Genomic DNA, 23,098 nt, shown 5'->3' on the forward strand with positions numbered 1-23,098 from the left:
GGGTGCCTGTGTAGCTGAAAAGGATCATTGGTGTGTTTATGTGTAACCAGTGCCAGAGGGAGACACCTCCAGCTGTGAACAGTGGTTTCAGGGAGGCAGGAGGGTGCAGGTGCTGGAGGCAGGGCCAGCTGACAGGTCTAAAAGCCTGTGGACAGGTGCCAGGTTCAGGTGCTGCACTTCAGGAGCCATCTGAAAGTTGCTCCCTGTATTTGTTTTTCCATAGGGAGCTCCCCCGTGGCACAGGAAAGGAGGAAGGCTGCACTGGGGCTGAGCTGTTTTGATACGGTTACTGTGTCAGCATCCCCCAGTCCTAGCTGAGGGCTGCTTGTCTGCTTTTTGTTTTCTTCTGAGCCTGACCTAGATGCTGCTCTGGCTTCAGCACAGCTAGAGCCGGCTGGCGTGGCCACACTGTGCTGGGAGTCCAGCAGCTCTGGACTGGCTCTGCTTCCCCTGCATCTGCTGCTGAGTGGGGTTCTGTTGCTGTGTTTGGAGGGATTGGAGGATAGGGAAGGCTGGGAAAGCCAAGGGCTTCAGGCTGTGAGAATGCTCAACCTTTCACTGCCTAAATGGTGCAATCTGGTTTGTGACCTGCGTGTGCTTTTGTGTGCCCAGGAGCTGTCCCTGGTGTGACTGACAGCCTGGTGCTAGGGTGGTGATGAAGATGGATTGCAGATGTTTAGTCCAGGCTGCTCTGTCCATCTCAGAGGAGCAGTGCACAGGCAGGACTTGTGCCCTGCAATCTTGGTTTCCCTCAGCACTTAATACTGCAGTATTGGACAGGAGAGGAAGAATGTGAGACCCTCCTCACATGTTCTTAGTGCAGTTGAATCTGCTTCAGCAGTATCGCCCTTTCTGAAATAAGAAAAAAGACAGTGCCATTCCTCCGTGAATTTCCCAAGTGCAGGCTCTCGCCCTCTTTTTTTGTCTAATTCCTTCCAGGTCTTTCCTCCCTTGTCCTGCCTCTGATCCTCTGGGGTGTTTGTAATATTCGCTGACGTCTTTTCCCTAGCACATTAGCGGTCTGGCATCTCTGGGCCTTCCAGATTGCCGTGTGCCTCTCTGGAGATGCCTGATGAATGCACGGAGTCTCTCTGGCAGGATGGGTAGGCGGGGTGTCATGGAGCTGACATCCGGAGCCTCCCGCAATGGGAGAGGGATGGCTTTGATCACTGCTCCTCCGAGATGCTGAGCCTCGGGGATGTGGCAGCTGCTGGGGCTGCCTTCTGCCCAGGAGGATGGGGAGGAGAAATCAAGTGCATCTGGTTTCTTTGGAAGGCTATTGCCTGTCTTCAGAAACCTGATCAAGAGAATTACAAATACTCGAGGGTGAGGGAATGGCATCCTCTCTCTGGTAGTGGATTGACCACTGAGGCCTTAGAGGCAGCCTGCATGTGTGAGATGTGGCAGCCACACTGGGGATGGTAAGCTGGGGGCCTTAGGAGGAGAGATTCCTCCAGAACTGGGGAAAGCAGGGAGTCACCTTGTTACATGTTTAAGCAAATGTTCTTGCAGAAGCAGATTCCAGCCAGAGCCAACCTTGGCTGAACAAATGGCTCCTTCCCATGGTGTGGTGGTGATGGGATGAGAGGGCAGCATCTTGTTGTCCAGTGCTGGTCTGAGCTCCACTAGGGCCATCACTGGTGCCTCATCTCAGCTGTGGTGTATTATGGTGCAGGAATGGATGGGATTGGTGCCTGGGCTCCAGCAGAAATTCCTCTCTCAAATCGCTTGTGTACTCCATCATGGAAGTGTTGGGTAGAAAGAAGGGATAGTGGTCAGGGGTGTTTGGCTCACCCTTGTGACTCATCCTGGGCTTTGCATCTCCAGGGTTTCTCTCTGGTCCTACTCACCCTTTGCATTTCCAGGCCCCTGCCCACTCTGGCTGGGAGTGCGCGTGTGTCCCACAGCCCCTGTCCCTGCTGGGGACCACGCTGTGCTCTGCAGAGGGCTGATGGCAGTGAAGCAGTGCGAGTGATGCCAAAGCTGCTGAGCTGTGTTAAGGCTGCAGCCTCTTCTGGACAGCCGAGGACTTGGTGTGGGCAAGCTGGGCTCAAAGAGGTTCAAAGAGGGGCTTCAGAGTGGCAGCATCTTTTATTAGGAGAGGGGAGAAAAACCCTTTTCTTTTGGACTACTGGCAAAATGTGGGTCCTTGAACAGGAGCAGCATGCCTGGCGGCACACACCCAGCTTTATTTTGCATCCATTTGCTATTGTGGGCAGGCTGCCGCCTTCCCGGGGTGCTGGCTGCTGAGCCTGCCCCACTGGGGCCGGGGGGGCCAGCTGCTGCAGGCAGGGGAGGCAGGGATGATGTTCCCTTCGCTTGGCAGAGCCAGGGTAATGGCTGTGCTGCTGCTGCAGGCCTGGAGCACTGACGCTGCGAGTGCGTTCAAGTAGAAAGGACAGGGAGAGACGGCAGCGGGGACATCCCGGGGGTCCTGCTGAAGGAGGCTGGGGGTGCCAAGGGGCCGTGGCCACCGCTGCCCCCGCCATGCCATGGCTGTGGGCACGCTACGAGGAGCAGAGCAGGAATATATTCTGCAGCTTTCTGTTTCTCCAGCTGCGATGCAGACCTCGCTCAGAGCTGTACCTGCTGTCAGCTCTGTGTGCTCAAGCAGACTGGCCCTTGGAGGGCAGCTGTCTCCCCATGGAGCCCCCAAGAACAGGAGGCAGCATGCTCCTGCTCTGGGGTCAGAGCCACGTGTCTGAGGCTTGTCTTGTCACCCCATAACGGCATGGACACAACACCTCTCTGCAGGGTACCCCATGATAATGTGTTTACGCAGTGCAGTGAGGAAGACAGCTTGCTGGCACTGGGCTCCTGCAGAAGCTCTGAAGGGTGAGAGCTGGCGGCTCTGGGCTTGTAGCAGATCCTCTTCTCTTGCTCTACCTGGATGCAGCCTAAGATCAGATGCCTCTGCTTGCCTGTTACTCTCCTTGGACTGCTCCCATTCCACCTGACAAAGGAACCAGCATGGGAGCTCTGACCCGTGTCTTTTGGGCAGGCTGCCCTGCAGCAGAGCAGCTTACTTGAGGGGCTGATGTTTCTCCAGTGATTAAAGCCTGACTGAGGCTTTGGTCACAGCTTTTTAGAGCAGGGAAGAGCCATCGTAATAAGCTAGAATTATTTTCAGCCAAGCAGAGCTGATGTTGGAGAAGGCTCCTTCCCCGGCCAAAGGGCATAGCTGACAGCCAGGCTGTTTACCAGCTCTCACATTACAGGTCTAATTGCGGAGAAGGCAGGTCTGGTGTCAGCCACCCATTCCAATTGGAATGCACAAAGCCTCCCTGTTAGATGTCACCCGATTTCATGCCTTCTGCTTCTCCCTCTTGGCGCTAATGAGTTCCCCTTGTCATCTCCAGTGCTTCCTAATGGGCCCCAGGGTGCTGGCCAGAGGGGTCAGACTAAAGTCCAGCACAGCCGATGCTGGTGCCTGGTCTGGCATGAGGGCAGTATCTCCTTGCTGAGGAGGAGCATGCTGAGGTGTTCACGTGCCCTTCTGCAGGACATGGGGTCCTGCAGTCCCCTGCCCCATGCTCCCAGCAGAGGATGGTACTCAGCTGATGTGCATGGTAGGTCAGGGAGAGAACCTTGCCTGCTCCCAGGGGCTTCTTCTGCTGCTTTGAGCTCAGGATGGTACCAGTATTTATGCCCAGCCTAGGAGGTCCTCTGGAAGGGTCTCCCATGCTGTGCAGAGTACTGGATGGGGTGTGCTGCTGCTAGCCCTGGTGCACATGCTGCCTTTCCTTTCCACCTGGTGTCCTGCATGCAGGCAGGAATAGCCATGCTTTTTTCAGGAGCCGCCACAACTGATCCCCTCCCAGGCAGGCGGGGTGCTTGCAAAAGGGGGCTGAGATAGTGAGTGGATGCTTTTTTCCAGACTATTCATCTGACTTCCAACAGCTTGTAGCTTGAGCTCTCAGCATGAATTTTGCTTCCATCCTCTGAATTGCTTTGTGTAGTTGGTAGATTTTTTCATCTTGCCACTCACCTTCTCACCCATGGTGGAGGCTCCAGTATGTCCTTGGGGGCCTTTGCTGGAGACCTCCCCAGAGACTCCCTGCAGGAGGAGCAGGGCTCTGAGCTGGTGTTGCTGGGTGTGGACACCTCTCCAGAGAGCTCACTGGTGATGGTGGGGATGGTGAACAGGGTGGAATGTGAGGGATGCAGGCAAGATGCTGGGATGGTGGTGAAGAGCTGTCCACATATCTGGAAAGCCGGCCCTGCCTGGGAAGGGGTCTCGCAACCCAGCTGCTCACTGTTGCTCTTAATGCCGGGGTAGTGACATCTCCCCAGCACAAGTGTTGAGGGGAGCAGCTATGACAGTGCTCCCTCTTTGCCATTGTTACAATGCAGCAGCCGGGATTTTTTAGCATAGCCACGGCTGGAATCTCTGACAGGGCTGTGTGCAGGATGTGTGTGTGCTGGAGGTGTGTGCAGGATGTCTGTGTGCACCTGCTTGCATCTCAGCTTCATGTTGGGCTTTTCCTGGTTGCTCGCTCCTCTCCATTCAGTTGGATGATCACATGGCAGCACCAGAGGCTGCTGGCTTGAAGCAGATCCTGTTGGCAGGATCAGGCCTTAGCCAGCAGCACTGGCAGCCCCAGCCAGAGGAGGATGAGCCCTCAGCTGCTTCCCAGCAGGCAGACTATGTTTGCCAACCCCTGCTCTGCTGCCCTGCCACGGTCCCAGTCACTCGTGCTGCTGTGCAAGTCTTGCCCTGCAGGTTCATTGCTCCTGGGGCTCACTGTGGTGTGCCTGGAGTGTGCACAGTGCCATGCTTTGCCTGGCAGTTTTCCTGATGTGAGACTGGCATGCAGCAGCTCTGTGGCCAGCACAGGAGAGCAGCTGGGGAGTTTGTGGGTCAGGAATCCAATGCTGTGGGCCAGGTCCATCCTGCACACATGGTGAGGTCTGTGTTTTACAAAGCTTGTGCAGGTTTAGAGGTTAGGGCTCCTGTGTACACATTGTGCTTGTGATATATGATGCATAGTGATTTTTTCCTCCCCACAATTTTCTAAGCGGTAGTACCATTCAGAATAGAAGAAATAAATTCATTAGGAAGTGTATGGAGATGTAAAAGTAGAGGCTGGGAAGAAGTGGGGAAGGATGCTGGGCTAGGGAGCATGCAGAGGGCACTGCTTGTTTCACCTTGTGACAGTGCCCAGCAAGAGGGAAGAGAAAGAGTGGGCTGTCACTGTTCTGGGAATCTCAAGTGAGATTTATTTGGGAAGAAAAATAAGCAGCAAGCTCTGATGGGAGCAAGAGACTGAGCTGGTAATGGTTGGGAGCTCCAGCTCCAGCCCTGCTGCAGGATGACTCAGTCCTTAGCACAACATCAGGGGTAGGAGCCAGGTTCCTACCCCCAGGAGTGGCTGAGCTTTTAGCACATCTGCAGCTGCTGCTCTATAGTGAAGTAAATTGTTGCTTTGCTTGGAGAGGATGACAGTGCTTACCTCTGCCCCAGGAGCTGAGTGATGCTTCCTGCATCCAAGTCCAAGATAACTGGGAACAGAGCAAAGGTTTGGCTAACTACCGAGGGCTCGTGGTCTCCCCTTGGCTTGCTCTGTTGGGACACATTTCTCTCTCCCATGTCCTGCTTATGTAGGGTTAACCTTTTCTGTGTCAGGGTAGGTGTTTTAGTGGGTCAGATGCTGTCCCTCTGCAGCCCATGCTGGCTGACTCCATCTCCTGCAATGTACTTCATAACCTCTTTCTTACAAAGATTTTTCTTACAAAGAGGTTATCCTCATTTTCCCCCATCACAAAGTCTTGAACAGCAGTGATTCAAATTATGGCCCAGGCAATGCCGACTCTGTAAAGTCCCTGCCATATTGTCCTGCTCCTCAGTCTCACACTGGGAAGCAGCAGGAGGCACAAGCACTTGCTTGGGAAGCTTGTTCCTATGCCCCAAGCTGCCAGTTCTGCATGCTTAAAAATAGGGTTTAAATCCTCTCCTGGGTACAAGAACTGCAAGAATTTCATAGAACTTTTTTAGAGGAGGAGGGGGGGAGGCTATTTGAGACCTGGAGCCAGGGTGGGGACACAAAAAAATCCTCTGCACCTGCTGCAGTCATCCTCTGATTTGCTGGTGGGGTGTGATGGGTGCCTGATTGCCCAACAGGTGCCATGGATTTTCTTTGCTCCTGGTGTATGCAGTCAGCAATCTGAAATGAAATGTGCTGTGCTGGGCAGAAATCCTCACTGCTGGAAGATGGAGCTCAGGCAAGGGATAGTTATTCTTCCCCTCCTTGTGCGAGGACATCACTGGTTGCTGGCTGTACCCACTCAGGATAAGTAGCTAATTAAGGTTGGGCTTCATATCTGTATAATATTCCTCTGCAAATAAAGCCTTGTAGCCTGTGTGAAGCTGTTCATGTGGATCTGAGCTATGCAGAGCAGTAACTAGATCTCACAAAGCTGCAGGAGCAGGTAAGTGATGTTTCCCTTCTCTGTATGGAGAGATGGACTAAGCAGCACTGGACTGTCACAGAAAGCAGTGGCAGAGGCAGGGCTGGATGCCAGATCTCTTGGTTCAGCTGTAACTGGGTGGGCTTGGGAATATTTGAAGGCACTTAATGGAGAGACTAAGCCCTGAATTTAGTGACTGTGGATTTTCAGGACTCTGCATAACCTGACAACAAAGATCTGCAGTGGCTCTTGCATTCCATGGGCTCCTGGATGCAAGCTGTGGACCACAGCACCTTTCAGAGAGCAGGTGTGAGTGGAAAGCAGGAGTGCTGGTCAGCCACATCCCTTACAGTCCTCATGTGGTAGAAGGGTCCTGTGCCCACCCCAGTGGTGGCACATTAACAGGGAAGCAGGCAGACTCAGCATGTGTGAGGGTGAAGATGGGAAATGACTAACGAAAAGACATTTCTAGAGTGAAGCATGAGAGGAGGGGAAGGATGCTTTGCAGGTCCTCTTCTGCTGCCAGATCACTCTCACTTCACTGAGAATGGGAAGAGGGAGGCCAGCTAACACGGGCTGCCCTGGGGAGGGAGGCTGTGCAGGGCAGCCTGGGCGCTGGGCTCCATCCTAGTGAGCCTTCCTGGTGAGCCTTTCCCAGGCAGGACAGGCCACAGTGGTGCTCCTCAGCTGCTCTAGGGTGCTTCCCTCTCTCTTCCAGGCTCTCCATCAGCTGTATTATGACCCAAACATCGAGAACAAGAACTTGGCTCAGAAATGGCTGATGCAGGCACAGGTGTCCCCCCAGGCGTGGCACTTCAGCTGGCTGCTTCTCCACATGGACAAGGTGCCTGAGATCCAGTACTTTGGTGCCAGCGCTCTCCACATTAAAATCTCCCGCTACTGGAACGACATCCCGGCCGACCAGTATGAGAGCCTCAAGTCTCAGCTCTTCACCCACATCACGCGCTTCGCCAGCGGCTCCAAGATCGTGCTGACGCGGCTGTGCGTGGCGCTGGCCTCCCTGGCGCTCAGCATGATGCCGGAGGCCTGGCCCTGCGCCGTGGCAGACATGGTGCGCATGTTCCAGGCCGAGGACTCCAACGTGGACGGGCGGGCGCGGTGCCTGGCGCTGCTGGAGCTGCTGACGGTGCTGCCCGAGGAGTTCCAGACCAGCCGCCTCCCCCAGTACCGCAAGGGCCAGGTGCGCAGCGTCCTGGCGCAGGAGTGCGGCTCCGTCTTCCCTTTGCTGGAGCAGCTGCTGCAGCAGCAGGACTCCCCGGGTTTCATCAAGCAGAAGGTGCTCAAGTGCTTCTCCAGCTGGGTTCAGCTGGAGATCCCGCTGATGGACTGCGAGAACCTCATCCAAGCAGCTTTCACCTCTCTGCAGGACCCAGAGCTCTTTGACACAGCGGTGGAGGCTGTGGTCAATGCCATTTCCCAGCCCGATGCCCAGAGGTAAGGGCAGCCTCTCCTGTGTGCTGCAGGCTGGTGCTCCTGGACATCAGCAGGGAAATGGGGTGGGAGGGAAAAATCTCAGGCATTTTTTCTAGCTGTCGTTGGCTCTGAAGGTAATGATGAGAAGGTTTGGAAGTGAGAGAGTATCAAAAGCAGTTGGAGGCTGTTGGTTTCTCATGGTTGGTCCTGGAAGGCTTTGCACTATGGTTGACTTGTAGGGACCATGAAGTCTTGGCAGCTGCAGCCCATGTCCACGCTGGCCTCTGAGGCAGATGAGGATGCATGGTTCTGGCTCCTCAGGTCAGATCCTGCAGCAGCCAGCTAGAGAGCAGCTGCCTGACTCCTGCCAGCAGGAGTTCAGAGACCTTCCTCTGCTTTGCGCTGCTGGTCCAGCCAAGGAGCTGATTAAATGCAGAGATAATAAAACCAGATCTGTCATTTTTCCCCTCCTCTTGGCTCCAACAGCTTGTGCCAGCCAAGGACTCATCCTTTGTCTGTGGCCATGGCTGCCCTGGGAGCAGCTGAACTGGTCCTGCTGGGGCTGTGCTGTGGGGCTCCGAGCTGTCTGCTTGGCTGCATTGCCTAAGCTGCTGTCAGCTCTTGGGACCAATGCCTGCAGAAGGGACAGTACATCTCCAGTTCCCGTGGCCACATCCCTTCCTGGCTGCTTAGCAACCTTCCCCTGAAGAGGAGGGTTTCCTTGAAGGCTGATCTGAGCTGCTGCCACTGTGCATGCCCTGTGCATGGCTGCACATCGCGCAGGCTCCGACCCTCCGCAGCCGTGGGAATGATGCTGCCACTGCAGTTGTGAGCCCTGGTCCTCCCCTTGGTTGAGGGCAGAGGCAGCCTGCACATTCCCCAGCTCTAGGGCAGCCTGGGGCTGTCCTTTTCAATGACAAGGAATTGCATCTGTGGACTGCAAATCCTGGTGCACAAAGGGACCCAGAAGGATTTTAATGTGTTGCTGGTTGGGGTGAGGGGTTGCCTCATTTGCTAGTGTTTAGAAAGTGGCCAGAAGCTGTTTCTTCTTGTGCCTGGCAAAGGCTGTGGACCAGCTCAGACCCTTGTAGCAGGTCTGGGGCAGAAAGAGAAAGTGAGAAGGTGTGACAAGGTCCCCTGCAGTTCTGAAATGTTGGACTCTGTCTTCCTGCTTTCAATTTCCCTTGAGTCTCTGAAGTTCCTTGGCTGTGATTCCATAGCTTTGTGCAGAAGCCTAGGCCTGCAGTGCTGCTCTTTGATTGCATTAAAGGCTGAGTTTTCTGTTGTGCTTTCAAAGTGAATTGTGGAGAGGTGTGACTGACAGTGCTGTTTCCTCTCTGCTTGTGTGCTGACCTTGTAATGCAGTTTTTGTCCCCATTCAGACCTACCATGCTGGCTGCTCCCTTACAGAATCTTCAGTACTTGTTCTCCACCCCTCTTCCTGAAGGCATCATCAGCTATGCAGAGCACCCTCCTGTCCGTAGGCAGTCGCCAGGACAGGGCAGGCAGCTGGCCTGAAAGGCTGTGCAGTGTGTGAGCCTGGTGCAGCTCCTGCCCTGGCATGTGGGGACAGCGGTGGCATTGTCACAGGGGTGCCCTGCCAGGCAGTGTGTGGTGTCGGCTGCTTCCCAGCCCTGGTGGGTGCTTTCCTCCCCTTTGTTTCTTGTGTCCACTATAATGTGTTCTTCCTCCTGCTTCCCCTAGTGCCAGCTGTCCCACCCCTCTGGCTTTGTCACTCAGCCAGAGTGGATCCAGCTCTTTCCCAGAGCCCCCAGGGAGTCTCCTGACCTTTCTGTCTCTTATGTTGATAGTCTGGGAGATCCCTGCTGCTTTTCAGCTGCTGTCTTGCTCCATGGTCTCTCGCCTTTGTTCCTGCAAGGCCCTTGGCTGCAGGCTTGGAGCATTCTTGGCACTGGACTGCTGGCATGGTCCTCTCCAGAGCTTATTAGGGCATTGCTCCATGAGAGGGTTAGTCTTGGGGCTCACCACTTTGCCATGGGTTCCCTGAGTGCTTTCTATACTGTGTCTTCCCCCCTTTGCTCCCTCCCAGCTGTTTTCACTGATGTTGCTGCAGAGGTGATCATGCAGGTTTCTGCCACCACCAGAAGTCCTAGTGCCTCATGAACTTGGCTTCTGACTTTGAGGGTTCGATAGTTTGTCAGTCATCCGCCCAGGGGAGCACCACCTTGCAAGGCAGCTCTCCTGCTGCAGCACCTGTGTCCACGTGGCCCTGGTGCTGCCTCGCTCTTGGGTTAGTCACTTGTGCTGGCAGCTCCAGTTTCCCTGCTTGCAAGGAGCAGTGAGTGGTTTCCTGCCTCTGAGGTGTTACTAGAAATGATGCACCAGAGATGTGTAGGTGCAAAGTGTTTGATCTCTGTACCTGCCAGGTGGGTGGGAGCCCTGTGAACCCAGAGAAGGGGATGTGCCATGTGTTGCTGGAGTCTTGATGCTGCTCCTCTGTTAGGACATGGCATTCCTGAGAAGAAACCTTGGAGCCTGGCCAGGAGTTGGAACTGAAGCATCTCTGAGCACACCTCTGCTCTTGAAGGTGGTGGGATGCTCCTGAGTTGCAGGAGGGGAGGAATGGAGATGCTGTTGTATCTCATTTACAGAGGAGAGGCTTGGGTTGTATTTTCCATCTCATTTGAGATTATCCCCTCAGCTAAATGGGTCAGAGAGCTTGGCAGCACATGCTGCAAGGGGAGAGCTGATGTGTTGCATTTGGCCACTTGACCTTCCTGTAGGGCATCAGAGTGGGGTAGGAATGCACCTAGGATGCACAAGGATGCACCTCCTTGTGGTGTTTGCCCATGTGAGAGTTACAGACCGTGGATGTTGGACACCGAGTCTCCTCTCTGAAAGCAGCAGGGTGTTGCTACAGTGGTGGACCTGGCAGGACTGCAGGTGACTTAGGGGATTGCCTGGTGTCTTGCCTGCCATGTCTTTCTGGTCTTGGCACCTCATGCTGAATTTTGAAGAGGAATTTCACTTGAGTTTTCCAAGAGCTTCATTCAAAACAGGTTTTTAATAAGATTGGGTTATTATCTCATCAAGATGTGGTTCAGATTTTGGATCAGGAAGGATGAGATTGTCCCATATGCCCATATCTTCCCTCTACAGGTTGTCCCCTACACTGGTGCAGTTTGCAGAGGGTTGTGGGAAGAGCAAGAGTAGGTGCTGGTCCCACAGAGAGAGCTGCAAATGCTGCAGTTCCCTGGGCTTTGAGAAGGGACCAAACAAACTCATGAAAGCAATATTTGCTCAGCTCCTAAATACCAGGATAGCAAATCTTGCTCAGGAAGGCTAAAGCAAATCACTGCAGGGAGCTGCATGGGCAGGAGTCACCATGTGGCTGCCATGTTCAAATACTCTTTCACAGGCATTCACAGGTTTTCGCTGATGGAAACAAGCTGGGCATCCAGGGGCTCTTCTGAGCTGGGATGGTTTTGTCTTCTTCTGCCTGACAGTGGTGCAGGGGGTGGGAAGTGGTGGCTGGCAGCAGCTCCTGGGGCAAGCTCTGCACCTGGTCAGGGATGTGGCATCAGCTGGTCCCTTGGGCTGGAAAGCAGCACTGACCAGGTGGAGTGACCTGGGGCTCCATGCTCCTGGATATGGAATAGAGCATATTCCATATGCTCCATTCCATATTCCTGGCTGACTTGACTGCAGGTCTTGGGTGACTGGTTAAAACAACTCATCTAGAGCAAGCATTTCCCTCCTGGCTAGGGACCTTGCATCCAGGATGCCCTAATGTCTGCAGACCAGTTAGCAGAGCAAGGTGGTGCTCAGGAGATGTTGTTCACCCAACATTTCCAAGAAGTTTGAAATAATATGGGATTGAAGCATGGAGGCAAATCTAGGTGGTTATCTCTGTTGGCTCTGCAGGGATTCCAGAGGATCAGTTCAGGTCCAGTCACTGTGAACATTTCAAGGTAGCTGGCAGAAGCAGGATCCTTGTCAGAAAAAGTCAGAAAAGTCACAAAGCCATAAAAACCTCCCTAGGGTAATGTGAACCCAGTGCTGTGGAGGAGGGAAGGCTGTGGCTTACACTGGAGCAGTGCAAGGTTCCCTGTGGCTTTTGTCTGGGCACTGCCCTGGTTCCCTTGGGCCTACCCTGCATGCAACATTGGTTCCCAGGGAGAGGAGCTATTGAATTTCCAAATTCTCCATCATCACATTGTTCCCATGCTGCCACATGCATAACTCAGAGGCTTGGAAATGGTTTATGCAAAAATAAACCCTTTGCTGTGTGGTTTTCTCTGGGGGAGAGGGAGAGAGGAGGGTAACCCACAGCAGCACAGAGGGAATGTTGGGAGGACAGCTGGGATTGTAGACACCTTGTTTCCTCTGTTCTCTCTTGCTGACCCTGAAGGAAATCTGCCACCATCAGCACAACTCTGTCCCTGCACTGGTGGCACCAATGGCTTTGTTCTCTCTGAAATCATCCATAGCAAAAGCCACCCTGCCAATCTGGGGTGGATGTGTGGCTGTCCTGGTGTCAGCACTCGCATTTCTTCCCCAGGGTGGGCACAACAATCATGTATGCCTCCCACTCCAAGCATCCTTAGCCCCACACCTGCGTGTAGGGGGCGGGCAGAGAGCACAGGCTGTGGCTGCAGATAACACGCCTGGGCGGGCAGGGAAATGGCAGGGAAAAGGCAGGCTGCTCATCAGCCTCCAGCACGGCCTCTCTCCGGGGGCCCTGGGCTGCCTTTCACCTTGGCTGCCTCCTTCTCGTTGCCTTGGTTACCATCCCTTCCAGGCAGCGGAGGGGAGGCTGACGTGCGGGATGGGATGTGGGAGAGCAGCGCTGCTGGCCTGTGGCAGCTGGATGTGCCAGGGGCCTGCACTGCCCCTGGGTGGGACTCCCCAGCGGTGGCTGCCCAGTCCATCCCAGACATGGGGCACAGTCGGGATGTGCCCATGCTGGAGAGTCGCCTGGTTTCCCACTGGCAGCTTGGACTGCCTCTGTGCTACTCTGAGGGCATGGTGGGAAGAGCCCACAGGTCTGCCCTCGCTGCTGTTCTGCTCCACATCGATGCTGCTGGCACAGGCACAGCTCACCCAGAGCTGCTTGTGGCACTGACAGGTTGGAGGTGCTGGCAGCCCTGCTGGCAGCTGTGGGTCGCTAGAGGCAGGGGTCCACACCGTGGTGCAGGGGGGTTGGCTCAGAGCTGATGGCCACTGGCTCAGCACTTCACTTGCAGAGCCTCTGCAGCATCAGTGCTTGGGCTGCAGATTTTGTCCTAATGCCACAGGCTGCAGGGAGAGTTCACGTGAGCAGTAAGGGCTCCTGCATGCATCCCATTGCACAAAGCAGCTTTCAATAGGCAGAGCTGGGCAGGAGCCCTGGGAGAGCATCAGGAGGGATGGATGGCATGGCAGCCCATGCCAGGGAGGTGATGCCTGGCACTGACTCAGGCTGTGCTTGCAGGTACGTGAACACCCTCCTCAAGCTGATCCCGCCCGTGCTGGGGCTGCAGGAGCAGCTGCGCCAGGCAGTGCAGAGCGGGGACATGGAGACGTCGCACGGGATCTGCCGCATCGCTGTGGCCCTGGGGGAGAACCACTCCCGGTGAGTGCTGGGGATGCTCCCTAGGAGGGGCACTGAGCTTGGAGCAGCCTGCTCTTCCCCACATCCTGCTTTGTCCAGGACCTCTCCTGCACCCAGTGACGTGTCAGGGCAGAGGAGCTGGAAACTCTGACCATGCTCTCTGCTTCCCAGAGCCCTCCTGGACCAGGTGGAGCACTGGCAGAGTTTCCTGGCCCTGGTCAACATGATTATGTTCTGCACTGGAATCCCTGGACACTACCCTGTCAATGAAACCACCAGCTCCTTGACCCTCACCTTCTGGTACACGCTGCAGGTCAGTGACTATTGTGGACAGCTTGCCTGGGCTCTGTTCTCCAGGTAGGGCCAGAGGCATCAGTGCATGGGGACTGGAGTCTGGCCTGGATTTAATTGGTCCCAGGGATTTCTGATGTCCCCACTCCTTGCCCTGCACTTGCAGCTGGGGCAGGGCACATACCTAGGAAATGCTGGCCCTGTGGCAGGCTCTTTCTGCCACCAGTCCTCCTTAGAAGTGTGAGCCATCCTTTAAGGGCCTCATTTACAAAACTAATTAAAATTTCATGTTAATTCTTTTCTTCCCAGCAGCAGACCTGGTTGTTTAGCTTCCTTCTGCACACCTGCAGCACGCAAGAATGAGAGCATGGCTCTAGTGGCTGCCCAGTGTGGGGTCCCTCTCCCATGGTCAGTGTTTCCTGGATCAGCAGAGCAGCCCTGCCACACTGTGCTCTATTTTTAGCTCCCTTTCATCCCTCAGCTCCATTCCTCTGCAATCCAGAGGGGTCTGAGATTACAGGTGCATGGAGGAGGGGGCTGTTCTCAGTCAGCCCTCTCACAGCAGTCTGAGGCACCCATGTTCCTGGTGTAGGGGTGCTCCCAAGGATAGGACATGGCAGGACACTGCCACCCCCTATGACGATGCTGTCTGAGAGTCTGCCCAGATTCTGGGGCTTCTGGCATCTTGCCTCCAGATAATGCTGCCACTGCAGAAGGGCACAGCATCAAGTGAATCTTAGGGAGCTGGAAATGCAGCCTCCAAGGTATGACAGGTCCCACCAGCACTGGGAGGTGTGTCTGAGTCCCCTAAGCAGCGGGCATGTTAGCTCTATTTGCCTTTCCCTGCAACACCTGATTTGTTTATTCCTCCTCCTGCCTCCAGGATGATATCCTCTCCTTTGAGCCAGACAAGCAGGCAGTGTACCAGCAGGTCTACAGGCCTGTCTACTTCCAGCTGGTGGATGTGCTGCTGCACAAAGCCCAGTTCCCCTCCGATGAGGAGTACGGCTTCTGGTCTTCGGATGAGAAGGAGCAGTTTCGGATATACAGGTACAAGTGGGAGATTTGGATTTGCTTGTCAGGCTGGTGAGGATGCAGGGGCAGCATTCTGCCACCCTGGACACTGAGTGCTGTATGATGAGCCAAGGAGGGACACAGAGGAGATTCCTTCCATCAAGAGCTCTTTTAGCTGTGGTGGTAATGTGAAAATGAGCTGGTTTGGCTCATCTGGCAAAATTTTGGCACAGCACCAGTCACTCTGCCCAGGAGGCCATGGCATCACTCCATTGGTTGGGACAGTGTGCTTGTATGAGCAGTGCCTGTGCCCTGGAGAGAAAGTGATGTGTCCACACATGGAGCTCTCTGCATGGGCTGGGGACAGCGTTTGGAGACACCCATGTTGTCTGCAGGGTGGACATCTCTGACACACTGATGTATGTCTATGAGATGCTGGGTGCTGAGCTTCTGAGCAGCCTCTATGACAAACTGGGACGTCTCCTGACCAACACAGAGCAGCCGTCCACGTGGCAGGTGAGCAAGGGGACCCAGGGCTGACAGCTTCCTGTCCTCACCCTCAATGGGGCATTGAAAGCAAGGGATGTGACAGAGGTGAGGAGCATGAGCACCTTGCCAGCACACAAACAGTCTCTCTGGGGTCTGCTGTGGAGAAGAATAGGTCTTCTGCCTCTCTGTCCTTAGTTCTGCCAAGGGATCGGCTTCTTCAGCTACTGCGGGGGGGATGAGCTGGTGCCTGGAGTTGGGGCAGGGTTGGGCATCAGGGATCAGTGCAAGGCTCTGACAGTGCCTCTCCCACCCTGGCAGCACACAGAGGCCTTGCTCTATGGCTTCCAGTCCATTGCTGAGACCATTGATGTAAACTACTCGGACGTGGTGCCCGGGCTGATCGGCCTCATTCCCCGGATCAGCATCAGCAACGTGCAGCTTGCTGACACTGTCATGTTCACTATTGGTGAGTGGGCTGGGTGGGCAGGGAAAGCCCCCCTGAGACCACATCTGCCCAGCAATACCAGTGGTGAAAAGCAAAGCTGGGCACCACAAAATGCAAGAGCAAGAACCTGTGGTGCAGTCCTGCAGTCTGACCCCATCTGTGTATGCAGGATCCCTGTCTGAGTGGCTGGCTGATCACCCTGTCATGATTAACAACGTGTTACCACTGGTGCTCCAAGCCTTGGGCAACCCTGAGCTCTCCATCTCCAGTGTCTCCACCCTGAAAAAGATCTGCCGAGAGTGCAAGTACGACCTGCCACCTTATGCTGCCAACATTGTTGCTGTGTCACAGGTAGGAGCTGGATGCTGGACGTGTAGGGATGACCTGGGATGTGCTCTGTGCATGCCTTTTCCTTTGTAATGACCAGGGCAGGGGGACAAAGGAGCAGCTCAGGGCATCTTGCTTGGTGCAGATTTCTTGCCAGTTTTGCTCATAGGCTAGTACATCCATATGGCAGGCCCTGTGTCCTGCTGTGAATGCAGAAATGGCAGCCACTGACAGACACGACTGCCAGGGGTCTGCTGGGGTTGCACGTGGGTGTCTGTCCTTCCCCCAGGGTTTTGTTTGCCTTGTTGGGAGCAGCAGTCTGCCAGTTGTGCACCTGCCACACTGCTAGTGCCACTGCTGGGCATCTTGGAGGGCAGAACCCTGCTGTTCAGGCCTCTCCTTGGAGCCTCAGCTGATCCCTGCAGTGCTGGGGCAGCTTGTTCCATGCTCCTTCTTGACTCTCAAGATTTGGGGCAGGTGGGGCTCAGAGTCCCGGGCACTAGGAGAAGGGCTGGACTTGGGCAAGCTGCCAGGATGTACATGGGAGGAGAGAGGTGAAGGGCTCTTAAAAGCATCTCTGCTTTTAGAGCCTGGGGAGCACTGTCACTGAATAAGGAAACCCTGGCTGAGGTTGACTCCTTGAGCAGTCCTGCTGCAGAGCCCATCCAAGCCAGGAGCTCCCCTTGCTGGGTGGCTGAGTGGGCTGGTTCAGGGGACAGGAATTTTAGTTCATGCCTGTGGCAGGTTGTGGGCAGCACACAATGTTTGTGCTCACACTGTGTTAGTTGTCTCAGCCTCCTGTGTCAGTCCTACCTCCTGTTGTCAGTCCTGCTGCCTGGAAGGAAAGGGCCTTTCTGCAGCACTCACTCTTCTCTTTTCCTCTCCCTTTCCCTTTGACAGGAGGTGTTGATGAAGCAGATTCACAAGGTAAGAGAGGCTGACTCACACCTCTGCTGGTTGTCCTTGCCCCTCCGTGCCCCCTTAGTCATGCTCAGCTGCACTGCATCCATGGTGTGCAGGATCAGGAGGACCTGCTGGCTGCCTCTCACTGCTGCTGGGCTTCACTTCCCCCACACAGGCTGGGCTTGTGCTGGGAGGGTATGTCCCCCTAGAGAGGGAGGAGGAGGCTTAACTCTAGCAGTTCCCAGTCTCTCCAAACCCAAGGATACCAAGATGACAGGCATGTTTTCAAGAGGAGAAAGGGAGATAAGTGTAGGAACTGAGCCCCAGCCTTGCCTGTGCCTAGGACAGGGGTCTGTGACAGGCTATGCAAAGGATGGTGTGCCAAGTTAGGGTGAGTGATGCCAGCTTGGAGATCTCTGGACACCAACTGGTCTTTCCTTGGCAGGTGCTGGGAAGAGGCCAGGTGTGCTGAAGCCAGAGCTCCTGTTCCCTGGGAACAGAAGCTGTTAGGGAGCTGTTACCCTCTCCTGCAGTGAGATGCACCTGGAGGGACCCAGATAGAGCAGCTCAGGAGCTGCAGCACACCCAAGTGTGTGCACACCAAGGACCCTGGCAGCTGTCAGAGCATGGGCTGTGGGCTAGGCAGTGACCTCCCTGTGGTGTCTTCTCTGTCCCAGACAAGCCAGTGCATGTGGCTGATGCAGGCTCTTGGTTTCCTGCTTTCTGCACTGCAAGTGGAGGAGATCCTGAAGAACCTGCACTCCCTGATCACCCCCTACATCCAGCAGCTGGAAAAGCTGGCTGATGAAACGGTGAGTGCCTGTTTGCTGCCTCCATCCAGAAGTGGTTTCTCCTGCTGGCTGTAGCCCTGGGGCTGCTGTGCTGAAGCAGCACTCTAAACATGGGCTCAGGGGAAAATGCAGTGCAGGGAACCCCTCTCTGGCACTTTGCCTCTGCAGTTCAGTTCCTCAGCATCCCAAAGACATGACTATGATTGAGTAGTGCAGTCTGTGTCATACTTTGGCTTTATTTTCCCTGGCAGCCCAATCCCTCCAACAGGCTGGCCATCATCCACATCCTGGGCCTGCTTTCCAACCTCTTCACCACCCTAGACATCAGCCACCACGATGACGACCATGAAAGCACCGAGGTCAAAAAACTGCCAGTGCAGCAAGGACCCAACCCAGTGAGTAGAGCAGTAGCTCCAAGTTCTCTGCCACAGACTGCCCAAAGCCTCACAATTCACTGCACCAGAGGGGGGTTAATGGGAATGCAGCATGTGCCAGCAAGGGGGTAGTGCTAGTCTATTCCAGCTAAAATAGCTCCTTCAGCTCATCCCACTACTCCTGAGGTGGACAGAGATGACTTGCCTCTTGGATGCCTCTTGGCTAGGTGCTGCTCTGGAGGATGGCCTGGGTGCTACCTGCCAACTGTGAGCAGTGCCAGGCTGCTTCAGAAAAAAAGGTCTCCAGCTTTGGAGAGGGGTGGTGCCTGAATGCTTGAGTCCAGGCCATGCTTAGTCTTGAATCTCTCTTTCCCAGAGAGGCCAATTCTCTTCAGTGTCTCTCATTCCCTACAGGTGGTGGTGGTTCTGCAGCAAGTCTTCCAGCTCATACAGAAGGTTCTCAGCAAGTGGCTGAATGATGCCCAGGTGGTGGAGGTAACCTGGTTTTTCACCTGTATACTGCCTGCAACTCTGCCTGTCCTTGCTGACCTGAGTAGGGGACAGCAAGGACAAACTCTGGGTGATGGCCTGTGAGAGGGATGTCTTGCTGGGTTATCTGGACCAGTGCTGCTTGCTGTCACCAGCAGCATCAAGTCATTCTTGTCTGTCTTGTTCCTCCATCAGCTCTGCTTTTCTCCATTAACTGAGGTCCTGCCATGAGCAGGGAGGTGGGATCTACCCAACCTGTGTTCCCTAAGAGAACAGCTCTGTTCTGAACTGAACCTGTATCATCTGGTGCTTGTCCATTTGTTCAGTCCAGTAATGCCCATGTGCAACGTCCCACCAGCCATTTCTCCCTGGCCCTTGGGGACCCTTCCTGCTGCGGTGGGAAGGGTTTTTCCTGGTCACTGGAGCATCCTGTGCTGCAGGGCAGGCCACCAGTATCAGAGCAGGTCTGAGCCCTTTGCCTGGCTGGTCCCTGTCCCCAGTGCCAGCTCTTTGCTCCCCTGGGACCCATCCATTAAGCCCTGGGAGAGGTCTCCTGATACCCATTGCTCATGCAGTCCCTCTCTTCCCACAGTCTGTCTGTGCCATATTTGAGAAGTCTGTGAAGACCCTCCTGGATGATTTTGCCCCCATGGTGCCTCAGCTGTGTGAGATGCTGGGGCAGATGTACAGCACCATACCCCAGGTCTCTGCCATTGAACTCACGCGGCAGGTATGGAACTGTCCCTGGGAGGCTGGGCATGTGCCAGGGCCAGCAGAAGCTTCAATCCTTCTCTCTCTTTTGCAGCTGGTTCACATCTTTGCCCATGAGCCTGCCCACTTCCCTCCCATCAAGGCCCTGTTCTTGCTCGTTACCTCAGTCACACTGACCCTGTTCCAGCAAGGTACGTAGGATGAGCTGTCCCCATGCTGGGGCTGTTGTCAGGCTTTTGCATGCGTGGAGTCTGGAGGCGTCTTACCAGGAACGGCTGTTCTCACTCCTAGCTAAGCTATTTGGGGCCATCTCTCTTTCTTGGATTCATCCCAACCCCTGGAAGGTGGGTACCTTCCCTGCAGGCAACAGAAGCAGGAAGCCCCTGGTTGCTCTGGGCCTCTGTACTGTTACAGCAGCCCAGGCTGGATATCACATGCAGCAAGGGTCAATCTGGAGCTGCAGTCCAGCTTGGCAGGGAGGCTATCCCCACAGGAAGATCTCGGGGCTTCTCCGGGGTCCACTGCTGTTTGTAGTGGCCTGAAATCAAGCCCTCATATGAGCAGGAGAATGTGTGTGTGAACAGCTGGGAAATTAGTTTTTCAGAGTCATTGGTGGCCACTGAATCCCTGCTGTGATGCTGAGGATGCTGGTGTTCTCCTGCAGGGCAGGGGCCCCTCTTTGGCTCACTGCCCACCCTACAAAAAGCAAATGGGGTTAGAACAGGCTCCTTTGCACCATGGCTCTCCTCAGCATCTTAGTGACGTGCCCTGTGACAAATGTACATTGGAGCTGCTGGATCTGGTCCTTCAGCATTACCACATGCGACCCCCAAGGGGTCTTACCCTTTGCTCACAACTGGGTGCCAGGTAGGGTAATGCTGTCCCCCAGCTAAAGGCTCAGAGCTCTCTAGAGATGTGGGGGGAGAGACACAAGGAGCCCTGCTTCATCACCACACCACGGTCCAAGCAAATCCCACTGTGCTCAGGTGTCACTGGGTTCAGTGATAAGCAAGCCAGGCTTCCTCGGATATCAGGCCAGTGGCGTGTGGATGTGTCTGTGCTGGAGCCCTTTTGCCTCGGTGCTGGGGAGCTGGCAGTGCCTCCAGGCAGCAGCAGGCATGTCTGCAGGAGCAAAAGGGAGGGGCCAGAGCCCGAGCTGTGCCCACACTTGGATGCGAGCTTTGCTCAGGCAAGCGGCTGTTCAGCTTGGTGTGTGCCCAGGACTGTCCCCTTGGGGGGCCAGCTCTGAGCAGGGCGAGCCCCTTCTGCTGAGCCCACATGTGGCAGGAGAAGGGGGGCATGCTGAGCCTACCGGGGCCAAGAAGTGAGTGTGCACAGTCAGATGCCAAGGTAGGGTGAGTGGTGCTGGCACAGAGATCTCTGGGCACTGAGCTGCTCTCTCCCATGAGGATGCTGGAGGAGACCTCCAGGAGAGTCCTGGACTCACCGTCCTGGAGAGCATCTGGGAATGGGGTGGGAGGGTGTCTGTGCCAGGGTCTCCTGAGCAGCTGACGCTGGTGACAAGCATGTGCACGCCTGAGCCCAGCCAGGCCTGTCAAGCATTTGCTGAGGTGTTGTCGTTCACTTGCAGTTACCTTCCAGGACCAAACAGTGCTCTGAAGACACCTGCTCAGTCCCCACAGTGCAAAAGCTCTAATTCTCCTTGTGGAGATGGTGCTCAGCTAGCCCCTGCTCCTCCTTCTCTTCCTCCCCAAGGAAACGAAGATCTCCTCCTTGGCTCTGCAGCACCCAGGTGCTAGCTGGAGACCCTGGGGCTTTAGACCCTTTCCTTTGCAGTTTCTTTCTGTTCTTGGGTTCTCCAAGTTTCATGATTTTTTGTATGTTTTGTTTCTTTAACTTGCTTCAAACTGCTCATGTTGCCCATCCCCTTCCCCGCACACCCCTCCTCCCTTACACTCCTGTTTTCACTTGTAAATTCTTTCTGTATCACATAACTATATGATGTTGAGTTGCTGTTTGTATGATTTTTCTCTTAAGTTACATCTTTATTATATTTTAGGGCCCAGGGATCATCCTGATATTGTTGATTCATTTATGCAACTCCTGGCACAGGTGTGTTTTAGTTTCTTATTCATTCACTTTCTGTTCTCTCTCTTTCTCTTTTTAATTCAATTTAAACCTATTTTTAGCTTTCTGTTGACAACGTTTTTTTTTCCTTTTAGTTGAATATCGAGTTTCTCCATCTGTTTCCGTGGAAGTTGAAAACAAAACATTCTCCTTTAGTTCTGGGTTCACACCATCCCCAGGGCAGTGCCCTCCTCTGCAGGCAGCTCCAGCTCCCACCCCCCTGCTGGGCTGAAGCTGGCATGGGGCGCTTTGTGCTGCTGCTGCAGTCACCCTTGGGTGACAGACAAATTAGAGCATTAAGTGGATGTTTTCCAACCCGTTTACCTGCCCTCTGATGGGTCCTCTGGAGCGGGGACAGGCTGAGCTGGCTGCCCTGCCCAGGGGCCAGTGGGAGGAAACCCCTGCTCTCAGGAGCAGGCAGCTGCCAGGGTTTGGCTCTGAGCAACGTGCTTGTGATGGCATCTGGATCTGGCTAGTGCCACATTGCCTCCTGCCCCAGCAGCCTCTCCGGGTGGTGACAGTTCTGTGCAGGAGCTGCTGGCTCAGTGACGCATGGGGACAGTTTGCGATGACGTGGCAGGGGCCGCGGGCTGGCACGTGGGCTGGCACTTGTGTCACTGCTGTGGCACTGGGCAGGCAGGGCCAGTGCTATGCTGTGTGTGTATATACACCTGCCCAGGGTGCTCCTCAGCCCCCCATGGCCCTTAAGGGAGAAGCCCTGATGTCCTTGATGCACTCAGTGTCTCTGTCAGAGATGTGTTCCCTGCCAGGGAACAGGGTGGTCTGTGGTGAGGAGGGGCCTGGCAGAGTTGCTTTCTGCTCTGTTTCTGTGATGGGGAGACCTCTAACCACATGTGCTGGACCAGTGGCTGTGCAGGAGCACTCACCCAGGCTCCTCCCAGAGCTGTGGCCATCCTACCCTTGCTGACAGCCCCGGGAGGGTGCCTGGCATGTCCTGGTGCTAAGCTGTCAGATCCTCCCATAGGTCCTGAGGGTTGTAGTGGGCAGGAGGGCTGCACCTAACCTCCCGCAGGCAGGGTCTTCTCCTCACAGTTCTCACCTTGATGCCCAGAGCCTGCTGAAACCCATTGCATCTCAAAGCCATATTGCAGCCTCTTCCTTCCTGCTTTTCACCATGAAAGACATAACATAATCAAGACTATCAGACTTCTGCTCTGCTTTTGGTTTTGGAAGCTGTGACCTTTTAACAAGGGTTTTGAACATGATAGGAGGGTGGTAAATGGGGTCTGTGCATGAGGTTCTTGGTGGTGTCCTCACTGCTAGCAGGACCTCCATCTGAACACTGTGCCTAGTTTGGGGCACAACATTTCTGTAGATTTATATCAGAGACCACAGAGAAAAGCATCTGGGAAGATGGCCACCTTGTATACATGGTGGGGAGGAAAAGCTGATGGGAGCCTGTGGAGTTGCACGAGTCTGGGAATGTGTAAAAGGTAATGTGGCAGTTGTAGGTAAAAAACCCTTTTCTGTTCTCCTTGAGTGGGACAATCAGTAACGGGAGGAAATCATGGTAAAGGATCCAGGTCTGAGAGAAGCAAGTCTTCCTAAGAGAGCAGGGAAGCACTGGAAGATCCTGTGGGGAGCTGTTGTTGCATGGAGTTCTTGAAAGGACCCAACAAGCCCATTGCTCTTGGATGGTAGGTAGAAGTGATCCTGGCAGGGTGTAAGGCATTAGATGACTCTGAAAGACTTTCCCAAGGCTACCTGTGCAATGTGCTGGCAGCTGGTCCTGTCTCGTGTGTGGATCTCCAGATATCCG

At 54.7% G+C, this 23,098-nt stretch overlaps 1 protein-coding gene across 2 annotated transcripts in view; it reads left to right on the top strand.

Moving 5' to 3' along the window:
- The window catches only part of IPO13 (importin 13), a 31,184-nt gene that overhangs the window by 2,502 nt on the left and 5,584 nt on the right, over positions 1–23,098 (top strand). For both annotated transcript variants that reach the window (XM_054638563.2, XM_054638564.2), the window contains exons 2-15: positions 7,127–7,863; positions 13,277–13,417; positions 13,568–13,709; positions 14,571–14,737; positions 15,097–15,217; positions 15,509–15,656; positions 15,805–15,986; positions 16,863–16,889; positions 17,543–17,677; positions 17,908–18,051; positions 18,445–18,525; positions 19,112–19,249; positions 19,325–19,421; positions 21,251–21,303. In XM_054638563.2, the coding sequence (XP_054494538.1) occupies positions 7,127–7,863; positions 13,277–13,417; positions 13,568–13,709; positions 14,571–14,737; positions 15,097–15,217; positions 15,509–15,656; positions 15,805–15,986; positions 16,863–16,889; positions 17,543–17,677; positions 17,908–18,051; positions 18,445–18,525; positions 19,112–19,249; positions 19,325–19,421; positions 21,251–21,303 (2,313 nt within the window). The remainder of the gene's footprint in view (positions 1–7,126; positions 7,864–13,276; positions 13,418–13,567; positions 13,710–14,570; positions 14,738–15,096; positions 15,218–15,508; positions 15,657–15,804; positions 15,987–16,862; positions 16,890–17,542; positions 17,678–17,907; positions 18,052–18,444; positions 18,526–19,111; positions 19,250–19,324; positions 19,422–21,250; positions 21,304–23,098) is intronic.

The sequence above is a fragment of the Agelaius phoeniceus genome, chromosome 8 (assembly GCF_051311805.1).
Source record: "Agelaius phoeniceus isolate bAgePho1 chromosome 8, bAgePho1.hap1, whole genome shotgun sequence".
In the NCBI taxonomy this organism is placed as follows: Eukaryota; Metazoa; Chordata; class Aves; order Passeriformes; family Icteridae; genus Agelaius; species Agelaius phoeniceus.